At 46.3% G+C, this 17,761-nt stretch overlaps 1 protein-coding gene across 17 annotated transcripts in view; it reads left to right on the top strand.

Annotated features, from left to right (window-relative positions):
• Window positions 1-17,711, top strand: part of LOC100921442 (leucine-rich repeat flightless-interacting protein 1) — a 165,665-nt gene extending 147,954 nt beyond the window's left edge. For 14 of the 17 annotated variants that reach the window (XM_031968238.1, XM_031968237.1, XM_031968232.1 and 11 more), the window contains 9 exons: window positions 2,201-2,236; window positions 2,644-2,769; window positions 3,371-3,442; window positions 6,073-6,243; window positions 7,138-7,230; window positions 7,602-7,694; window positions 9,331-9,423; window positions 11,691-11,832; window positions 14,678-17,711. In XM_031968238.1, coding sequence (XP_031824098.1) covers window positions 2,201-2,236; window positions 2,644-2,769; window positions 3,371-3,442; window positions 6,073-6,243; window positions 7,138-7,230; window positions 7,602-7,694; window positions 9,331-9,423; window positions 11,691-11,832; window positions 14,678-16,236 — 2,385 coding nt within the window. In that variant the 3' untranslated portion in view covers window positions 16,237-17,711. The remainder of the gene's footprint in view (window positions 1-2,200; window positions 2,237-2,643; window positions 2,770-3,370; window positions 3,443-6,072; window positions 6,244-7,137; window positions 7,231-7,601; window positions 7,695-9,330; window positions 9,424-11,690; window positions 11,833-14,677) is intronic. The other 3 variants (XM_031968230.1, XM_031968231.1, XM_031968234.1) reach the window with 3 other exon arrangements.
• Window positions 17,712-17,761: the final 50 nt, after the last annotated feature.

Raw genomic sequence — 17,761 nt, 5'->3', positions numbered from 1 at the left:
GCCTTCCTGCTCGATTCCTCAGATATCAGTTCCTCCAGTCATTTCCTCCCTCCATACTTTTGCCCTGTCTGACCTCCAGACCAGGAATTATTTCTCTGACTCCCTTCAGGACTCAGTACAAATCCTTCCTCCCGCAGGAGGTCTTCCATGTCTTTTCCCAGAATCCTTTCTCCTCCCTAAGTACCTTCCATCTACTCTGATTATACCAAGCATCTGTCCAGATGTTTCCATGTCATCTCTCCCATTAGAACATTGGTGCCTGAGGTCGGGAAATATTGTCCATCCTTGTTTTATTGTCCCCAGTGTCTCATACAGAGCCTGGCTGGCACACAGTAAGCACTTAATAAATGTTTATCAATTGACTCAACTGAACTTGCATTTGGCCTGCCAGGGAAGTCTCTCCACAGTTCCAAACCAGCAATACCTCACAGCATGGGGTTCACAGGGAACTCTTTAGGGGTGTTTGTTGCTTATGTGCCTTATGAAAGAAAATCCTAATTTTTCAGTGAGAGCTTAGTCAAAAATGAAGTTGTGATTTTTTTTTCCCAATCAAGGTCATGAAATCCCTGGGATCTTTTCCCAATCCTTGAACCCCAGTTTAAGACCCCTTGATTTAGTATCTGAGCTTCCTGTGGCTCCCTTGGGTGGGAGATGTCAGACAAGAAGCAGAAAGAGTGACACAGGAAAGAAGGGGGAGAGAAGAAGGAAGGGAAAGAGAGAAAGCAAGAGAGAGAGAGATGGAGAGAGGAAGGAACAAAAGAGGGGGAGAGGGGGGGAGGGAGGGAGGGGAAAGAGGAGAAAAGAAGGAAGAAAAAGAAAGAGTGGGAGAGAGATGGAGAGAAGAAGGGATGAAAGAGAAAGAGGGGAGACAGACAGACAGACATGGAGAGGGAGAGGAGAGAGAGATATGGGTGTGACAGACTCAGAGAGGTAGAGATGGAGAGATTGGCAGCTGGTTTTTGTTGGTCATTTCTTAGGACAACCATGTTAAGGCACCTGTCGCATCTACAATGAAAATGTCTGTAGTTAGCTCATTCATAATAACTAGCATCCATACAATACTTGAAGGCTTATAGAGCACTTTACATCCACTGTGAGATATGACAGGCAGCTACATGGCACAGTGAATAGAATGCTAGCCCTGGAGTCAGGAGGACCTGAGTTCAAATGTAGCCTCAGATATGTAACAGGTGTGTGACTTTGGGCAAGTCACTTAGCCCTGTGACTTAACCTCCATTTCCTCACTTACAAAAGGCCCTGGAGAAGGAAATGGCAAACCACCCTAGTATCTGCTAAAAAACAAGAACCCATGAGGGTCATAAACAGTCAGACCCGGCGGAAACGAGCTGCCCCAGTCTCATTTGATTCCCACCACAAGCCAGTGAAGAAGACACGATTATTCCTCATCTCCTGCCTGCTCCCTGTATGCCTGGAACTTGTGCCAGAAATACAAATACGAGCAAGACGCTCCCTGCCCTCAAAGCGCTTGCGTTCTATTGGGAGAAACAGCACTGAAAGAGAAGGCAGAGGGGCGCGCTGGGCTCTCCTAAGAAGGGAGAATTTAGGAACGAGTCAGCTGGTGCTCAGATGAGGGGAATGTATTCAAATTCAATTGATTAGCCCTCTCCCCCATCAGTCCTTCTGCTAATAGAGTCTAATGAGAAAACTCTGCATGAGGAATAAATATTGTTTCCTGTTCCGTCTTCCAAGTTTTGTGCCTCTTAGAGCTGGTCCAGCCTTAAAAATGGCCTGACTTTCAGTCATTTGGGGACAATGTAAATCAGCATTTATCAGCATCGATGCGTTTGTTAGCCCTGGGAGGCGGAAGGTTACTTAGAAATCTCACATACAAAGTGAGCTTAACAACACGGATTGGTTAACTGGCATTTCTAGAAGCCTGCGATCTGCAAAATGTCATCATGAGGTTCCTTACGACAGCAGCCATGTAAGTGCTGTTACATTTGCATTTTACAAAGGGAGAAACTGGCAGACAGAGGCCGGATGACTTACTTGGGTCCTGTAGAAAGTGTCCGAGACTCAAACTCGAGTCGTCCTGAGAAATCTGCCACTCTACTCTTTGTGACACGTGCTTGCCTCGGTGAAGGGGACCCAGCAGATGCACCGGTTATTGCTTTAAAACAGTTAATATTTGCCTATTAAGTTCTTTTTTTTTTTTTTTTTTTTTTTTTTTTTTGGACAGGTTGAAGAGAGGCCAGAAAAGGACTTTGCTGAGAAGGTGAGTAGGCTCTACTAATATTTTTATCTTTTGTTTTTTAAAAAATTACAGCTTTGTAGCGTTCAAAGTTCACAGATAAAATGGACAAGGAAAAACCTACCTGATTTCCAGGGAATATGGGGAAAGGCGAGATGGAGTTGCTGTGGGAAACCCCGAGTCTCACAAGCTCCCTGTAGCATCCCACTGCAAATGTCTTTCCAGGGTGGGTGGGAGGGTAGGGAGAAGCCTTGGATGGGACCACCATCTTGCTACCGGCCACTGCCACCTAACTGCCAGTTTCCGGGCTTGGGACCACAATAAAGGGCTGGGATGTGTTTATAAAACCCGTACAGATTCAAAGACTGCTCAGATCCAGTGGCTGTAGAAGACTGTCGTCAGTCCTGAAAACCTCTCTTGAATTATTTCAGGGCTCTCGTAACATGCCCAGCCTATCAGCGGCCACGCTGGCTTCCCTGGGTGGGACCTCCTCTCGGAGGGGCAGCGGGGACACCTCCATCTCCGTGGACACCGAGGCCTCCATGAGGGAAATCAAGGTAAAACTTCATGAATGTTTTCTGACTTGAAACTGCCTTATGAAAGGCAGCTGGGTGGTGCAATGGGTAGAGCACCAGCCCAGAAGTCAGGGGGATCCGAGTGCAACTCTGCCCTCAGACACTTCACACTTCCCAGCTGTGTGACCCTGGGCAAGTCACTTAACCCCAATTTCCTCGGCAAAAAAAAAAATAAAGAAAAACTGCCTTTGATGAAAACCTGCCATGGAGAATAAGGAAGCATTTTTTCTCTCTGCTTCCCATCATGCCCCTGTCATGCTTCTATTTCTGCATTTATCCAGTCCCAAATCCATAATCAGAAATCAGCTGGCTTTTGAACTCGGACCCTTGGTCCCAGCTCCATCATCACCTCTGTGCCAGGCAGTTCCATAGGAGACTCTCCATATTTCCCAGAATCCTCAAAATAACGTACAGCCTCACTCCCGTGCTCACAGCGTCATCTGAATTACTTGTTTTATCCTTTGGGAAAGTGGAAACCGAGCTCCTCCCTGTGCAGGGAAGGCCTGCCCATGAGCTCGGCAGCCGAGCGTTGTCGGTAGTTCTATCCCCGTGATGTCCTTCCTCTTCTTGCTGTCTTTCTCAGGAAATCAATGAGTTAAAGGACCAGATTCAGGACGTAGAAGGCAAATACATGCAGGGCCTGAAAGAGATGAAGGTATCCGGCGGCCACCCGGTGGCTGTGTGTGGTGCATTAACCAGCCTAACTCTGTCAGAACTAAGCCGAGTCTCCACGTTCTTCACCGAAAGCACGCTGGGAATTTTCCCTAAAATCTTCATGGGAGCTGGGGCTGCCCCCGCCCAGATCTCACGGCTCCCATCAGAATGAGTTAATAGGGACGGTCACTAACGTGCTCACTGGTGCATGCTGGGAGGCCCTTGGAGGATGGAGGGCATGGTCTTGTGTGTCTGCATGTTTCTTGGGGCCCTCTCTTGACCCACCTTTGCACTGAATTTATGGACTGGTGACCCACCAGCTTTTCTTAGTCACAGGATGAGCAGGACCCTGGCCGGACTGTGGGCATGTTGGGGTGCAGGGATCTCGAGGGGATCCGCCTGGGGCTTTCTACCCCTTAACCCTGTGGGACTGAGGCTCTCGGCAAGCCTGGAGGGGAGCATTTTAGCCAGAACTAACTGTTGCCCACAGGCCTAAGCTGAGGCTCTCTCCACTTCTTTGGCTCAGGTCGGTCCCACAAATAGTCCTTACAAAAGGTTAGGTGGGTTAGCGACAGTCCCTTCCCCAGCAGGTCAGGCTGGTTGGCGATGGATCGGCCCAGAATCCTAGAGCCCCCGAATTGTCTGAGGGCGTTTCAGCATCCGCCTGCAAAGTCAGGTAGTGCTTTTTTGGGTGAGAATGGTGGTACGGTCTCACGTGAATTGGACTTTCCTTTCTCCCACACACTCACCATCCGTGGCTTGTTCTGAGGAAAGGACAAAGTGCATGCTTTTTGGTAACAGTTTGAATGTTTGGGAAGTGAATTTAGCCAAGAGAAGTCACTGAGCAGATTTTCTAGGTTGAGAGCCTTGGCAAGGGACCAGTAGGATGAGTGTCTGCATCCCATGACCTCATCCAGAGGTCATCAGGAAAGTGTATTAGATATAGATTATGGCCTGATTCCATTTTGTTACTTTTATTTTTCTGATTCTATTTTTGGCTCATTTTTTAAGTGATTAACTTGGGGTCTCTGTGACCCAGCAATAGCTTGTAAGTCATTGGATCATAGGCGCAAGACCCAAAAGGGATCTGGGAAGTCACTGAGTCCTGTCCTCTCATTTTGTAGATGAAAGAAATGAACGTGGAAGTATCTGAGGCAGGATTTGAATACAGGTTTTCCTGGGTTTCTTCTCCACAATGCCCCATCGGCCTTGGTCTCTTCCCTTTTCTCCTTGGGAGAGAACGGTGGAACAAGTAGCTGTGTCCGGCAGGGCAGGGGAGGGAAGCAGAGGGATTCAGTAAAACATCATTTGCACACTTGATCCTCTGGAGCCCAGCTCAGATATGATCTGAGGATAACAGTCTCAAGGACAGGACACCGAGGATTACACGTTCTGGACCCAGGGATTAGTTGGCTCAGGAGTCATTCCAGACAGCTAATGATTATCAGAGGGAGATTAAAAGTCACTTGGCTACTCCTGGCTCTGCCTTAGAACACATAATCCAACCCTCCAAAGAAGATGAAAACCAGCCCCTTGTTGCCCTCAAGACCAGTCTTCTGGGGATCCCATTATTCCTTGCACGTCCTCCCCCCATCAAGCTGGGCCGTCCTCCTCTTCATGGACGGCCTCAGCCTCCAGGAGTCCAAGAACACATACTGAGCTGGCCCTGAGTGCTCCCTCCAGTCATGGTGGTTCACAAGCCAAAAGCTGGTTTGTTGTACCCAGAGCCCATTGGGCATTTAAAGTGGATGTCAGTGACATGGTGGGGTTGAGGTGATGGCCGGATGTAAGGTTCTTCCGATGCTGTCATTTCAGTGAAGATATTTCACTCGTCTGGTTTCTATCGAGCAGATCCTGAAGGCTCTTGGGATCCTAGATTTTGTCCCAGTTCCTTCATCTGACAAATAAGGGAAACTGAGGCCCAGAGAGGTTGGGTGATTTGCCTTAAAATCCCATGGTGAGAGGTGGCAAAATTGGAGCTGTGTTCTCCGACTCTGCAGGGTTCTTATCTAGACCATTCTTATTCCTCTCTTGGAAACATAGTGAAGAGTAGGTTTAATTCCAACGGTGAGCATAAATCAGGAAGACCCTGCAGCAGCGTGTAGTACTAGCAGAAGCGTATGCGGCTTCAGATATTGCTTGTGGTGGGATCCCTTTGTTTTCCAAGCCGACGTAGCCGCTGGGGGATCGGGAGATCTTTCCATTTTGCGTTTGTCCGCCATCTTGATGAATGTGTGAACCGTTTTCATCTCCAGACCCCGGGTTATTAATAACTAAATCACTCACTGGTAAGATATTACCACAAGGAAAAGCAGGAAACCACAATCTTCAAATGACTATTTGTGGTAGATTCCTTTTCAGAAAGAGGGCCTGGATTTGAGACCTGATTAAGATGGCTGCTATTTCAAATTCCATTTCCTCCATAGATAGGTTTAATTCTTCGTTGAATAGTGATTAGAGGTCTTGTGTCATTACATTTTAATTTAACTTCATTTCTTTTCAGTTAACAGATTAAAGATCTAACCAGCGGTACCCTCTCTTCTCTTCCCCCCAAAGATTAATTTCCTAAGAAATATCCAACGAATGACAATCTTTTACTTTGGTTTTCTAATTATGGGGTGATTTCCACAGGACTCCCTGGCTGAGGTCGAGGAGAAATACAAGAAGGCCATGGTTTCGAATGCCCAACTAGACAATGAGAAGATGAACTTCATGTACCAGGTTGACACCCTAAAGGATGCCTTGTTAGAACTGGAAGAACAACTGGCTGAATCTCGAAGGCAGTATGAAGAAAAAAACAAAGTGAGTAAGGTGCCGTCATCCGCAGCTGGGTTGTTGGTCACCAGTGAACTCTTGTAAAAAGAGAAAAGGGGAAAAGGAGGATGGGATTAGCTCGTATAGAGTTTGAAAGTCCATGGCCAAATCACGGCTATTTGTTCTACAAATAAAACCCATTGGGTCCCGGCCCTTTCCCTTCCCTCTCCCCAACCACAACCCAGTCCAACTGAACACAGAGATTTCTGGGAAACCGTGTTAGTTGTACTTCAACCCAAATCAGATTTTTCCACAAGAACACTACAGATCTTTTTGTAATCGTGAAATCGTTTTTCAAGGGCAAATAGGACTTTCTTTCGGCATTGCTTTCCCTCTCTTTTATCACATTGTTACAGAGCTAAGTTAGAGAGTCCATCCCAAATGTTCATGAGGGTTGTTTGTGTCCGACCTGTGGCAGAGCCTTCCAAGCTCCTGTCGGTCTGATCAGCCACAGCTGGACACGCTAAATCGACTCATGCAACGACCCCCTACCAGCCCTATCCCTGTTGGGCAGCCAGTGATATCAGTGAACTCCTTCTTAGAGTAACGTTCTTAAAGGCATAAAACAACACAAGAAGAAGATAATTATTAATAAAATAATAAAAGATAGAACTTTACAGAGGACACCAGTGATACTGAAACCCAACTCCCCAGATGTTTTTTAAACAAATTCATGGAGCTCAGGTTAAGAGCCTGGTTTTGGGGTTTCACTTGTTCTCAAGCACTTTTGTCACTAGAACCCTTATTCAGCCGGCTCTTTTTAAGCACCTACTGTGCGCTGGGCCTTGGGGCCACTAAGAACAAGTCATTGACACCGACCAGAACCACCCCAGCTTCTGTGAGTTCACCTTCCCCTCCTCTTCATGTGTTTGTCTTTTACAGGAGTTCGAAAGGCAGAAGCACGCTCACAGCGTGCTGCAATTCCAGTTTGCTGAAGCAAAAGAGGCCTTAAAACAAAGAGAAGAGATGCTGGCGGTAAGTGGTTTGATGGAACCCCTTTGTCCTCTGACTCCAGGTCACCCTTAAAAGCTGACAGCAGCAGCGATGGCGAAGGTTGGGGGAGAAATGAAGAATTTGGGCCTTCATCCCATGGACATCTTTGAGAGTCCAGGGTTGGGAGGTTTTGTTTTTAAATTCTTATTGATATTTTTGATAATTGTTTATTATTAATAATTTTATGGAGAATGCAATGGAGAAATCAGATTATTTTGGGGAAGGACCCACTGTCACATCTGAAAGGACTTTCTCTCTCCTGCTCCCCGGGGGCCCACCAGGACCCTCAGTCTTTTCTGTCTACCTGTTTAACCATTAATCTGCTTTCTGTCTTCTCTGCTCCTGTCCCTCAGGAAATCCGACAACTGCAGCAGAAACAGGAGAGTTATATCAGGGAGGTTTCTGATCTTCAGGAAACAATAGAATGGAAAGACAAAAAGATAGGGGTAGGAACCTCTCAAGTCTTTGGGCATGTGTTTGAACAAACCCCCTCTTCATCACCATGTTAAAAAAAAAAATGACTTTCTTTTAAAGGCAGCCTCTATAGGCACTCACTGAGTCCCTGTTATTCAATAAAAACTGACTGTGCATGAACGAACTTCCAGAATTCACCTTAAATCAGGAAAGCTTCGAAGGCCTCTTTTTGCTTCGGCATGAAGACTTAACATGGCATTCGGAGTCAGAGGACCTGGGCTTCAATGTGGCTTCTTCATGGGGCCTCAGCTTCCTTTTCTGTTAAAGGGACTAGATCACCTCTAGGGTCCCTTAATACCCTTGTCTTTAAAGCACTGTGCTATGACCCATATGTTTTGTACTCTAGACGGCTGACTTGGGCCCCCAAGGGGCATGGGGGTGCTCGCAAGTGAAGGGAGTTCACCAGTCCTGGAAGCATCCATTTGGTGGAGCCCTTTTGGGGCTTTTTGGGTTTTTTGGTTCAGATATGGGTTGGATCAGCCGGTTTCTGAGGCCCCCTTAGAGCGCTGAAATTCTGAGATTGTCTTCTCCACAGTATCTCCTTTACTTCTGCATTATACCAGCTGATAATAACAGCAATAATAAGATCGACCACTTAGAGCTATTAATTTATAGAACTTAATTTAAATTTTATAGCTGTTCATTAATAGATTTGTAACCTAAAAGGGCATATATGCTAAAATAGGCAGCTAGAGGATAGAGCAGTAGAAAAAGAGCATCATGGGTGGATGGGGGGAAGAGCACACGATGTCTTGTGCATATATACGTATGTGTACACATAGATAATGTGTGTGGGCTTGTGTATTTGTGTACTGAGTAGACAGAGACCTCCCAAACTAACACCAGCTTTTCCAGACTAGTTCTCAAGTGCCTCCATCAGGGCTGGGAACCTTCCCTTGGCACAGATCCCTTGGGAACCTTCCCAGGATGTTTTTAAACACATAAAATGTGTAGAATGACCAAAGAAGGCAGATACGTTGAATCTAGTTATCAGAACTCCCTTTTTAACTCCCGGTTTCCAGGGGGAGCCCCCACCGATAGCTGTCTTCCTCTGTTACTGGCCAGTAGCCAGGGGTGTGGCTCCCCCGTCTCTCATCCCGGGCATGGGAGAAAGCCGCTCGGTGGGAGGGGCAGGGATGGAGGCGATTCCACTGCTTTCGGGCACTCCCTCTGCCAGGGCAGATCGCCCCCTTTTCTGTGACATTGTATACAGTCTCAGGGACAGCCCAGAACACTGGGATTAAGTGGCCTGCCCAGGCTTACCCAGCCAGAATGGGCCTCCCTGACTTGGAGGCCAGCCCTCTGCCCACCATGCAGTCGCCCCTGGCCCAAGCAAAAGTGACCGAGACCATCCTCTGTTCCCCGAGTACCTGAGGAGGATTACTATAGGGACCCACCCTCTCTGGCCCCTGCCCTTTGCCCACCCTGCACTGAAGGCCCCGCTTAACTGCGTCTGTATTTTTCACCTGCCCTGTCCGGTAGCTCAGTGCTTTAGGCTCTCTTAGTCTCTGGGCCAGACTCTGCTCTTCCTGCTGTTTCTGAAACCGTCTCTGCTTTCTCCACCTTCCTCCTGTCTGTGCCTTCTCTCCGGGTCCCCGCCCGCCTCAGGCGTTAGAGAGGCAAAAAGAGTACTTTGATTCCATCCGGAGTGAGCGAGATGACCTTCGGGCCGAAGCGATCCTGCTGAAGGAGGAACTGAAGGTACGGAGCCCAGACCCGGCCGCACCTGCAGCCACGGGCCCGGGTCCCCCTGGCCGATGGAGCCCCCCCAGGGGCTCATGGAGGTCTCTCGGGGGGTGGGGTCAACTGAGATGCACAAACCCCGAGGCCACCCCTCTACCCAGTCAGTGTCAGTGTGAAACGTAGCACTCTCGGAGATTTGCAGACTGCCAATCATTTTAATTTCAAAGCTTTCCCAGGACAGTTATCTGTGAAATAAAGGGGTATATTTGATGGCTTCTGGCTCCATCCAGCTCTGAGTAAATGAGCCAGAGACAGCTGCTGGCAGAGAGTGGCTAGACCGCCGGGCCTGGTAACCATAAAATCCAGATTCAAATGTGTGACCCTGTGATGCTTAACTCTGCCTGCCTCGATTTCCCCAGCTATAAAATGAGGAATCATAGCAGCACTTACCTCCCGGGGCCATTCTGAGAATCAGATGAGAAAATAATTGTAAAGTGCGTAACACAATGCCTGGCACATAGTAGGTGCTATTGTTGTCATTTCAGTAGTAGCCAACTCTCTGCAACCCCATTTGGGATTTTCTCAGCAGAGATACTGGAGGGGTTTGCCGTTTCCTTCCCTGGCTCATTTTACAGAGAGGGAAACTGAGGCAAACAGGGTTAAGGGACATGCCCAGAGTCACCCAATTGGTAAGTATTTGAGCCAGATTTGAACTCATGATGATGAATCTTCCTGACTCCAGACCTAGCTGCCTACATACAGTAGGCGCTATATTAATGCTTATAATCCCTTGTAAACTTCCTGAGGGTTGTCACCAACCTCTCACCCAGACTAGCTTCTCGTGTTGTTCTTTGTGACTCAGTTTGTCCCTGAATCTTTCTCCTTAGCCCAGAATTCAAAGCCTTTCTAAGATTTACCTTAACCCCCTCCTGCCTGTCCCAGGCTTCTCTCTGCTGTCCAGCTCACTGCCCACTATAGTGCCCTGAAATTTCCAGCCTACGTGCCTTTGCTCATACCGTGCCCTGAGCCTAAAACCGCTGTCCCCACTTCTTTCTCCTCTTGAAATCCAGCCTGTTTTTGGAAGCCTAATGTGTGTCCCTTGATCATTAATCATGTTTATCATTCGTTTTATTGGAATATGGAGGATTGCCTATTTAAACAAATGTAGATCCTAGAATCCAAATCTGTAGAATGGGCTAAAGTACCCAGTTGTTTCACGGAAGCTGAAGCCACAGATTTAAGGAACTTTCAGTGTGGGTTGGGTTAGTTTGCCCAACTGGGCCAAACCCAATGACATAAAATGAACGATCCTGTGAATAAACCAGCCAGTAGAAATTTATGACTAAGTGACATCTAATGGTCAAGTTTGGTACTGGAACCCAGATCAACTAGACATTGTAAATCCTTCAGCAAACAGAGGCGGTGGATTGCTCAATTCTTGGGACTTTGTCTGTCTAGCTCAGGAGTTTTCCCAGCATGAGAAAAATACCCACAATGGAGATCAGGGGATGGGTGCATGAAAATGGTGGCAAGGTCCTGGCGCTGAAAAATCCAGCAGTTCTGAAAATGACAGGCAAAGTCCCATTTACATAGGGCTGTGCTTGGGTAGAGATCTGCCCCCATTTTAAATCCTTTCTTTTAGGAGTTGAGGATTGGATGGATTTGTTTGGGTTTTAAAATACAGCTACATCCTAATAAGTGTGAATACTGAATCTCCCAAAATGGCTGCATGAATTCAAATTTGCATGCTTTGGCCTTTCTAATATATAAGATATGGCTATTTGTTCCAGTCCAAGGGAATCATGGCAGTAAAAATGCAAATAATAGGACCACTTCAGGGGATTTGTTATGAGATCTTTGCAATGATGCATTTTTTAATTTATTTATTTTGATAATACATTTTATAATGAATGGCAAGGGGGAAGTAAATTCATTTTATATCAGTTTTCTGGGTAGTAAGATTTGCCAAAACAGAATTAATTCCACATGCAGCGGAATACCTTAATGTCAACAATACCTCACGGACATGATTAGACATGATTTGAAGGCTTAAAAGTTAGATAGAATGATCTATTTGGCAGATCCATACAAAGGGACCACATCCCAGAACAGTTTGCAAATGCTAAAAGAATTTTTTTTTTTTTGCATTTTAAGATATTTTCCCATAACCAACCCCTTCATATGTGCAGTCTCTTTAGAGAGCACCTTCTTCAGAAGAGATTTTTCTAAAATAGGCTGATTACTATTCCTTAGTGAATATTACAATGATCCTGTCTTGTCCACAGAAACATGGAATCATCCTGAATTCCGAAATCACCACCAATGGAGAACCTCTAGATCATCTAAGTCACGTGAGCCACCTGGGATCTCCCAAGGTGCCACAAGAAGAAATAAATGCCCTGAAGTCATCCAGCGATGGGACCCTTGGTAAGAACTTGCTGCCTTCTGGGCCTTTTTCTCTTTCTAGTCATCTTTTAGTCACCTTCTGTGCTTGATCAGAATTGAAGCCATCCATCATCACACGGTCAGTTCACTAATCACTCCGCATGTCACCGTGTCCTGTCACTTCTTGTGCATTCTGCCGCTAAATGGTTCTGATTACCTGCATATGTTGTCATGCAACATTTTTCACTAGCAATCATGGATGGCCTAAGTGTACATTTCCCTAGTTCCTCAACCCAGTTGAGCAAGACTGAGACTCAAGGGACCAAAACTCCCAGTCGAAAGTGCAGTTGGATATAGACATCTCTAACATGGAAGTTTTCTTTAACTAACTTATCTCTAGTTCATAAGACAGACTAGTGATGATATTGACATCAAACAAGGTCATTCACCAGATTTTCTCATCTAAAATGCTAGAGTGAAATCTATTACAAAAATCTAAGATATTTCTTAATCAGTCAGGTAAGGTAAAGAATACCTGACCATTCCAAAAATCCATATGTAGGTGCTCCCAAAGGTCCCAGCTGGCACTGAGATTTTGGGACTGTGATTCTGAGTTTCCATCAGCGTATGGGGCCAGCATATTGACTGTGCTCCTCAGGAAGTGATGGTTGGAATAAGTCTGCATGCAGTGTTCTCCCTTCTTTGCCAGAATTGACATTTTTATACCCATGGTACTTTGCCTTCTGGAAGGGGTGTGAAGCTGTGAGAGCTTAACACAGTTTATACAATCTAAGGCAATTGGATGACTCATGTTCCACTGGTCACTGACCGAGCTCACTTGTCTCCCCTGAATGTATACGCCCTTTGGGACTATGAGCTCAAACATATGTAGTAGGTCTTAGAACTTGCAGCGCGCACAGGTCCTCACCAGACACTAGTTATTGACTTTTTTATGGAGTCTGGATAATCATATTATCATGGCGACCAGCCGGCAGGGCACGGTGGTGTCCAACTCATAGAAGCAGGAAGTCCTAAAACATACGAAAGGATCCCTGCAAGCTGCTAGTTATTTCACTTTCAAATGTAACGTTACCTATATTTTATATTATTTTATTGAATATTTCCCCATTACATTTCAATCTGGTTCTGGCCTCACTTGGGAGGCCAGTTACAGACCATGATTTGACACCTCCAGTACGATGGATAAAGCACTGAACTTGGAGTGAGACCTGAGTTCAGATTGTGCTTATCACACTTAACTGGGTAGAACACTTAATTCCTCTATGCCTCATCTGTAAAAACGAGGGGGGCCTGTATTCTGTAGCCTATAAGATCCTTTCCATGTCTAAATTTTCCACTCAGTATCTTTCGCTTCCTTTTTGTTTCACTTCTGGAAACATGAAAGCCCAAAGACAAAAAGAATGGAGATTTTACACGTGTGTTTAGAAACAAATCTGGAGTTTCTGGGTTTTTGAAGAAGATAGAGATTGGCAAAGGCGGCTGAACGCCAGCTTCCCACCTCCCTCATTGAAGGCACTGACCAGTCAGGGAGAAACGGGCTCTCTTTGGTCCAAAAAAGCATTTGATGAATCTCTTAGAGCAGGTGACTTGCTAGAAAGGCTCAGTGAGCAGAGGAGCACTTGTTCCTTGGGCTTGAAGAATCCTTGGGTTTTTACGAATTGGTTTTATTTGAGCATGAACACCTCACCACTCCTGCTCAAGACGGGATCGTGGAGCTGGAGGCCTCGCCGTTTCCTGCTCAAGTCCCTTTTCTTGTTGTACACTGGCTACCCCGTCATGCAGAGTGCCCCAGACAGAGCTCCACTCTCCTTTCCCTTTCCTCAGCAGTAGTTCTCAAAGTATGGTCTAGACGCAGGGGTCCTCAAACTTTTTAAATAAGGGCCAGTTCACTGTCCCTCAGACTGTTGGAGGCCGGACTATAGTAAAAACCAAAACTTTGTTTTGTGGGCCTTTAAATAAAGAAACATCATAGCCCTGGGTGAGGGGAATAATTGTCCTCAGCTACCGCATCTGGCCCGCAGCCGTAGTTTGAGAACCCCTGGAGAGAATCCTGGGGATCTCTGAAACCCTTTTAGAGGGTCTACAAATTCAAAAATAGTTTTTATTTCCAATATGGTAAACGTCTATAAATATAACCCAGATAAGCAAAAATGCTTTGGAGAGATCCTCAATCATTTTTAATAGGATAAAGATACTAAAAACAAAAGTTTGAGAACCACTGCCTTAGAGAGTCAGATATTTAAGAACAGAAATTAAGGAAAGAAATAGAAAGTGGATGAAAAAAGAATAATCTCTCCATGAGATTTAATAGGCTGGTTGACCAAAAGCCATTTTAAGTAGGATAGATGTTTAAGGATGCGTTTCTTCCAGGAGGTTGAGGGATTTTCCTTTTTTGGAGGGGAGGGGGAGAGAATTCATAGACCTTAGAAGATTATATGTTATGCTCTGGACTTGACCCCAATAAAATCAGAGAGTTTTAATTAAGTCTGCAGTCTAGAAAGAAGCAAGGCAGACCTAGTCTCCAAACTTGACCAGTGAGTGAGTCCATGGCTGAATCTGATTGTCGGGGAGGACATCGGGCTGCTTGCTCCAAAGCTTGTTTTAATTGTGAAAGCCTGAACTGGACTTGCAAAAACCAAGTCCCCCAGAACCCCCTTTGTCTCTCAGCTGGTGGTGGGCTTCACCGTCCCGATGATTTACTAATTCAGTCGCTGCTGTGCCTCACGGGATTGGCAAAGGCTGATGATCTCTTTTTAATGGGGATTCTTGGATGGTTCGCTCTCCTTGGGAAAGGGGGTTGGGCGAGAGTTAACCTAAGTGGTTGCCACATCACGTGGTCCCTTCAATTTTCTCAATGGTCTTTTAGGAAGAGCCAGTGCAGTGGAGGTGGCGAGTGAGAATGTGGCCCAAGTGGGGGAAAGCGCGGTCTTGCAGAGTCCTGAGTGTGAGCAGCCCCAGGCGGATTCTGCCGAGGCAGGTGTGGACACAAAGGCCTCCTCTCCTGATGGGAATGCAGAGGCAGAAAACCCCCCACAAGACCGGGCCGTGATGCCAGAGATATTAGCCAAGGATCCAGCCCATGTGCTAGAGACTCGTTCTGTCCCTGGCAGTACCAACGCGCAGGCTGAACCCAGTGAGGATGGAAGTGGACTGGGTGCTAGTGTAGAGTCCAGTCTCCCTGAGGATTTAAAGAGTAATAATGTGGATCAGAATCAGGAAATAGCAGGGAGCCCTCACTTTCCAGGGGATGGGATTAGCCAGGCCCTAGATGCTCAAAATGAAGAGAAAGACTTAGTAGAAAAGCAGGGAGAGGGTCAGCCAGAGGAAGAGGACGGCATGGAATTAGCTCAGGGGACCCCAGATGCTGAAAGGATAGACACGGTGCCCGAGGAATTCAGCAAAAGCCATTCAGAAAGCCTGCCTGAAGGAACGGAAGCCAAAGACGGGACGCAGGTAGAGCCAAAAGCAGACAGCAACAGGGCCCAAGAGGGAGTAGTTAGTGGGGAGGAAAAAGGTACAAATCTCACAAAAGCAGAACACAATAAGGAGGAGGAAAATGAGTTCACAAAGGAGGAAGTGATCCAGACAGTCCCGTCTTCTCCAAAACCCAAGAGCAGTCAGCCGGAAAAAATGGACTCGAAGGTCACAGCTGGAGAAAATGGATGCTCAGGCCAGAATGTGCCCTCAGGAGAAAGAGACGGCCAGAAGGGGGAGATTTGTGATTCCTCGGCCAAAAAGTCCAAGAACAAGAAGAAGAAAAACAAGAAGAAGAAAGCCCCCCCTGTGGACTCTCCTGAAGACGTTAAGAAAGAACTGGTCTTGCAAAACACTGAGGAAGAGGAAGAGGAGGAAGTGAAGTTGGAGGCCAAGAGTCCAGCCCTTGGCGAAGGGGATCAAGGGGAGAAGCCGGAAACCAGGACGGATCTTGACGAATATGTGGATTGTCCCGAGGAACCCAAAGCTGACTCGGATGACAAACCAAACCAGGAAGGAGATAAAGCAAAGAAACCCAATGAAGGCGAAGGTGAAGAGCTTGACGGTGATACCACCCATCCACCAGGAACCGGTGGCGAGGGAGAGGTCGGTCTCTCAGAGCCGGCCGAAGCTGGAAGCACCGAAGATTCTGCCCCAACTGATAGTCCTGCCGGGAGAGCAACAGAGGAGAATAAAGGAGCAGGCGGCAGTGGGCCCGAAGACCAAGACGCGCCATTGTCCCCTCGTGAGGGGTCTCCCACCGAGACCGTGGAGGAAAACAACCAGTCAGAGGAGCAGCCAGAGACAGCCGAGGAAGCGTTAGAAAGCAATAGTCTAGACGGCGATGATCCCGAAGACCCCGTGGGCAGCCATGCAGAGAGCAAAGAGGATGCTCAGGGCAGGAGCAGTAAGGGGAGAGATAAAAACAAAGAGGAGTGCACCATGTCGTGAGTGGAGGCAGGCGGCTCCCAGCCGCTGGTGGGGGTGGGGGGACAGCTGGAAGGAAGAAATGCACTTTGCAGAATATCGTATCCCATATTGTAGGAAAAATAGGGGTTTCTCTCCTGGTGACAGCCCTAGCCTCTGGGCTGGGCTCTGTGGCAATCAGTGACCCTAGATCAGTTATTGAATCTCAGCTCCAGGCAATCCAAGTGTTTGTCCCTTATAAGGGGATGTGGCTATGTTATGGCGAGCTCAGGATGATCAGAGAACCAAGTAACTCTCATCAACAGTCCTTGCTTTAGTTTCTGGTTCCAAGTCAAGGCGGCCTCAATTCCTGCTCTAAGCCCGTGTAGACACATGTCGGCACATGACGCCATTTTATTGTAAAGACCAAACAGCCTTCTACCTGTATGGGATTGATTCCCACTTGGGTTTGTCTCTGATGGCCGTGCCTTCTAGTTATCCCCAATATATTTATTTCAATGGGCACGTTGTGACAGGTTGCATGGATGATTTCCAGGCAATAACGAGCTGCCAAATGATCTTTAGGTCACTGAGTGATAAAGTTTGTGCCTTATGGAAATGAGAGTTCATTTAGACAATGAAGCTCATCGCTTTCAAGACCTAGGGAAGGCTTGAGGTCAGATGATACTCGGTCTTGGTGATCTAGGCAAGATCTCTTACTCTAGATCAAGTCTTGGGGACCATATTACCAATCATTCCTTGATACGTAGATTTTTTTGTTTGTTTGCTGGGGAAATTATTTTATTTTATGTGCACATTACCCATCTTATATCTTTTATATACAATGCTACCAAGAAAAATGGTTTTTTTTTTCTCTAAAAATAGCTATTTGTTTAAATTAGCCTAGTATTTTTCATTTCTATCAAGAGCACACTTTTGAAATGATGGCTTCCCTTGAAAATACCCTTTATTTATCCTCTTGGCTAATCCTTCTTAAGTGTCTAACCTTCATTAACAAATACTATATCAAAAGTTAGAACCATCCCTGTGCAGATTCCTAACTCCTAATGAGCAAGAACAGTTGCAGACAGTTGAATGCTTTTTGACTGTCCCCTGCACTATCGATCCAGTTTTGCTGGTACGTCCTGAAACTGGCCTGCGCGCAGGCCCCTGTGTGTTTGCTGCATAATGAAGTGTTCCTTTTAAATGTTTTTAAATATTAAAATCAAAGTGTACGCGCACGAATGTCATTGCCATTCAGGTGGACATGTTATGTGGTTTTTCTAGCTGTTACAAAATCATTGAATACAACCAGACCAAAGTTTTATGAACATTTGAGGTGTATATGATAAATGTTGTATATAATTGAAATAAAGGCATTTTATAATTTTAAAAAGCTGTGATGCACAATTTTTGCAACATGTATAATCCTCCTAGGACTAATACTGGCTCCCCTGCTTTGGCTGTCGCCTCCCACATTCACCTTGTCTTTATTAAAAACGGACGCATTTGGAAGCCAATTCCTTCTGAACCCTTATTGTTTTGTGTTGTGCCATCAAGGAAGGTGTCT

The sequence above is a fragment of the Sarcophilus harrisii genome, chromosome 4 (assembly GCF_902635505.1).
Source record: "Sarcophilus harrisii chromosome 4, mSarHar1.11, whole genome shotgun sequence".
In the NCBI taxonomy this organism is placed as follows: Eukaryota; Metazoa; Chordata; class Mammalia; order Dasyuromorphia; family Dasyuridae; genus Sarcophilus; species Sarcophilus harrisii.
The sequence above is the reverse complement of the archived record's forward strand: the minus strand, read 5'-3'. Positions and strand labels throughout refer to the sequence as shown.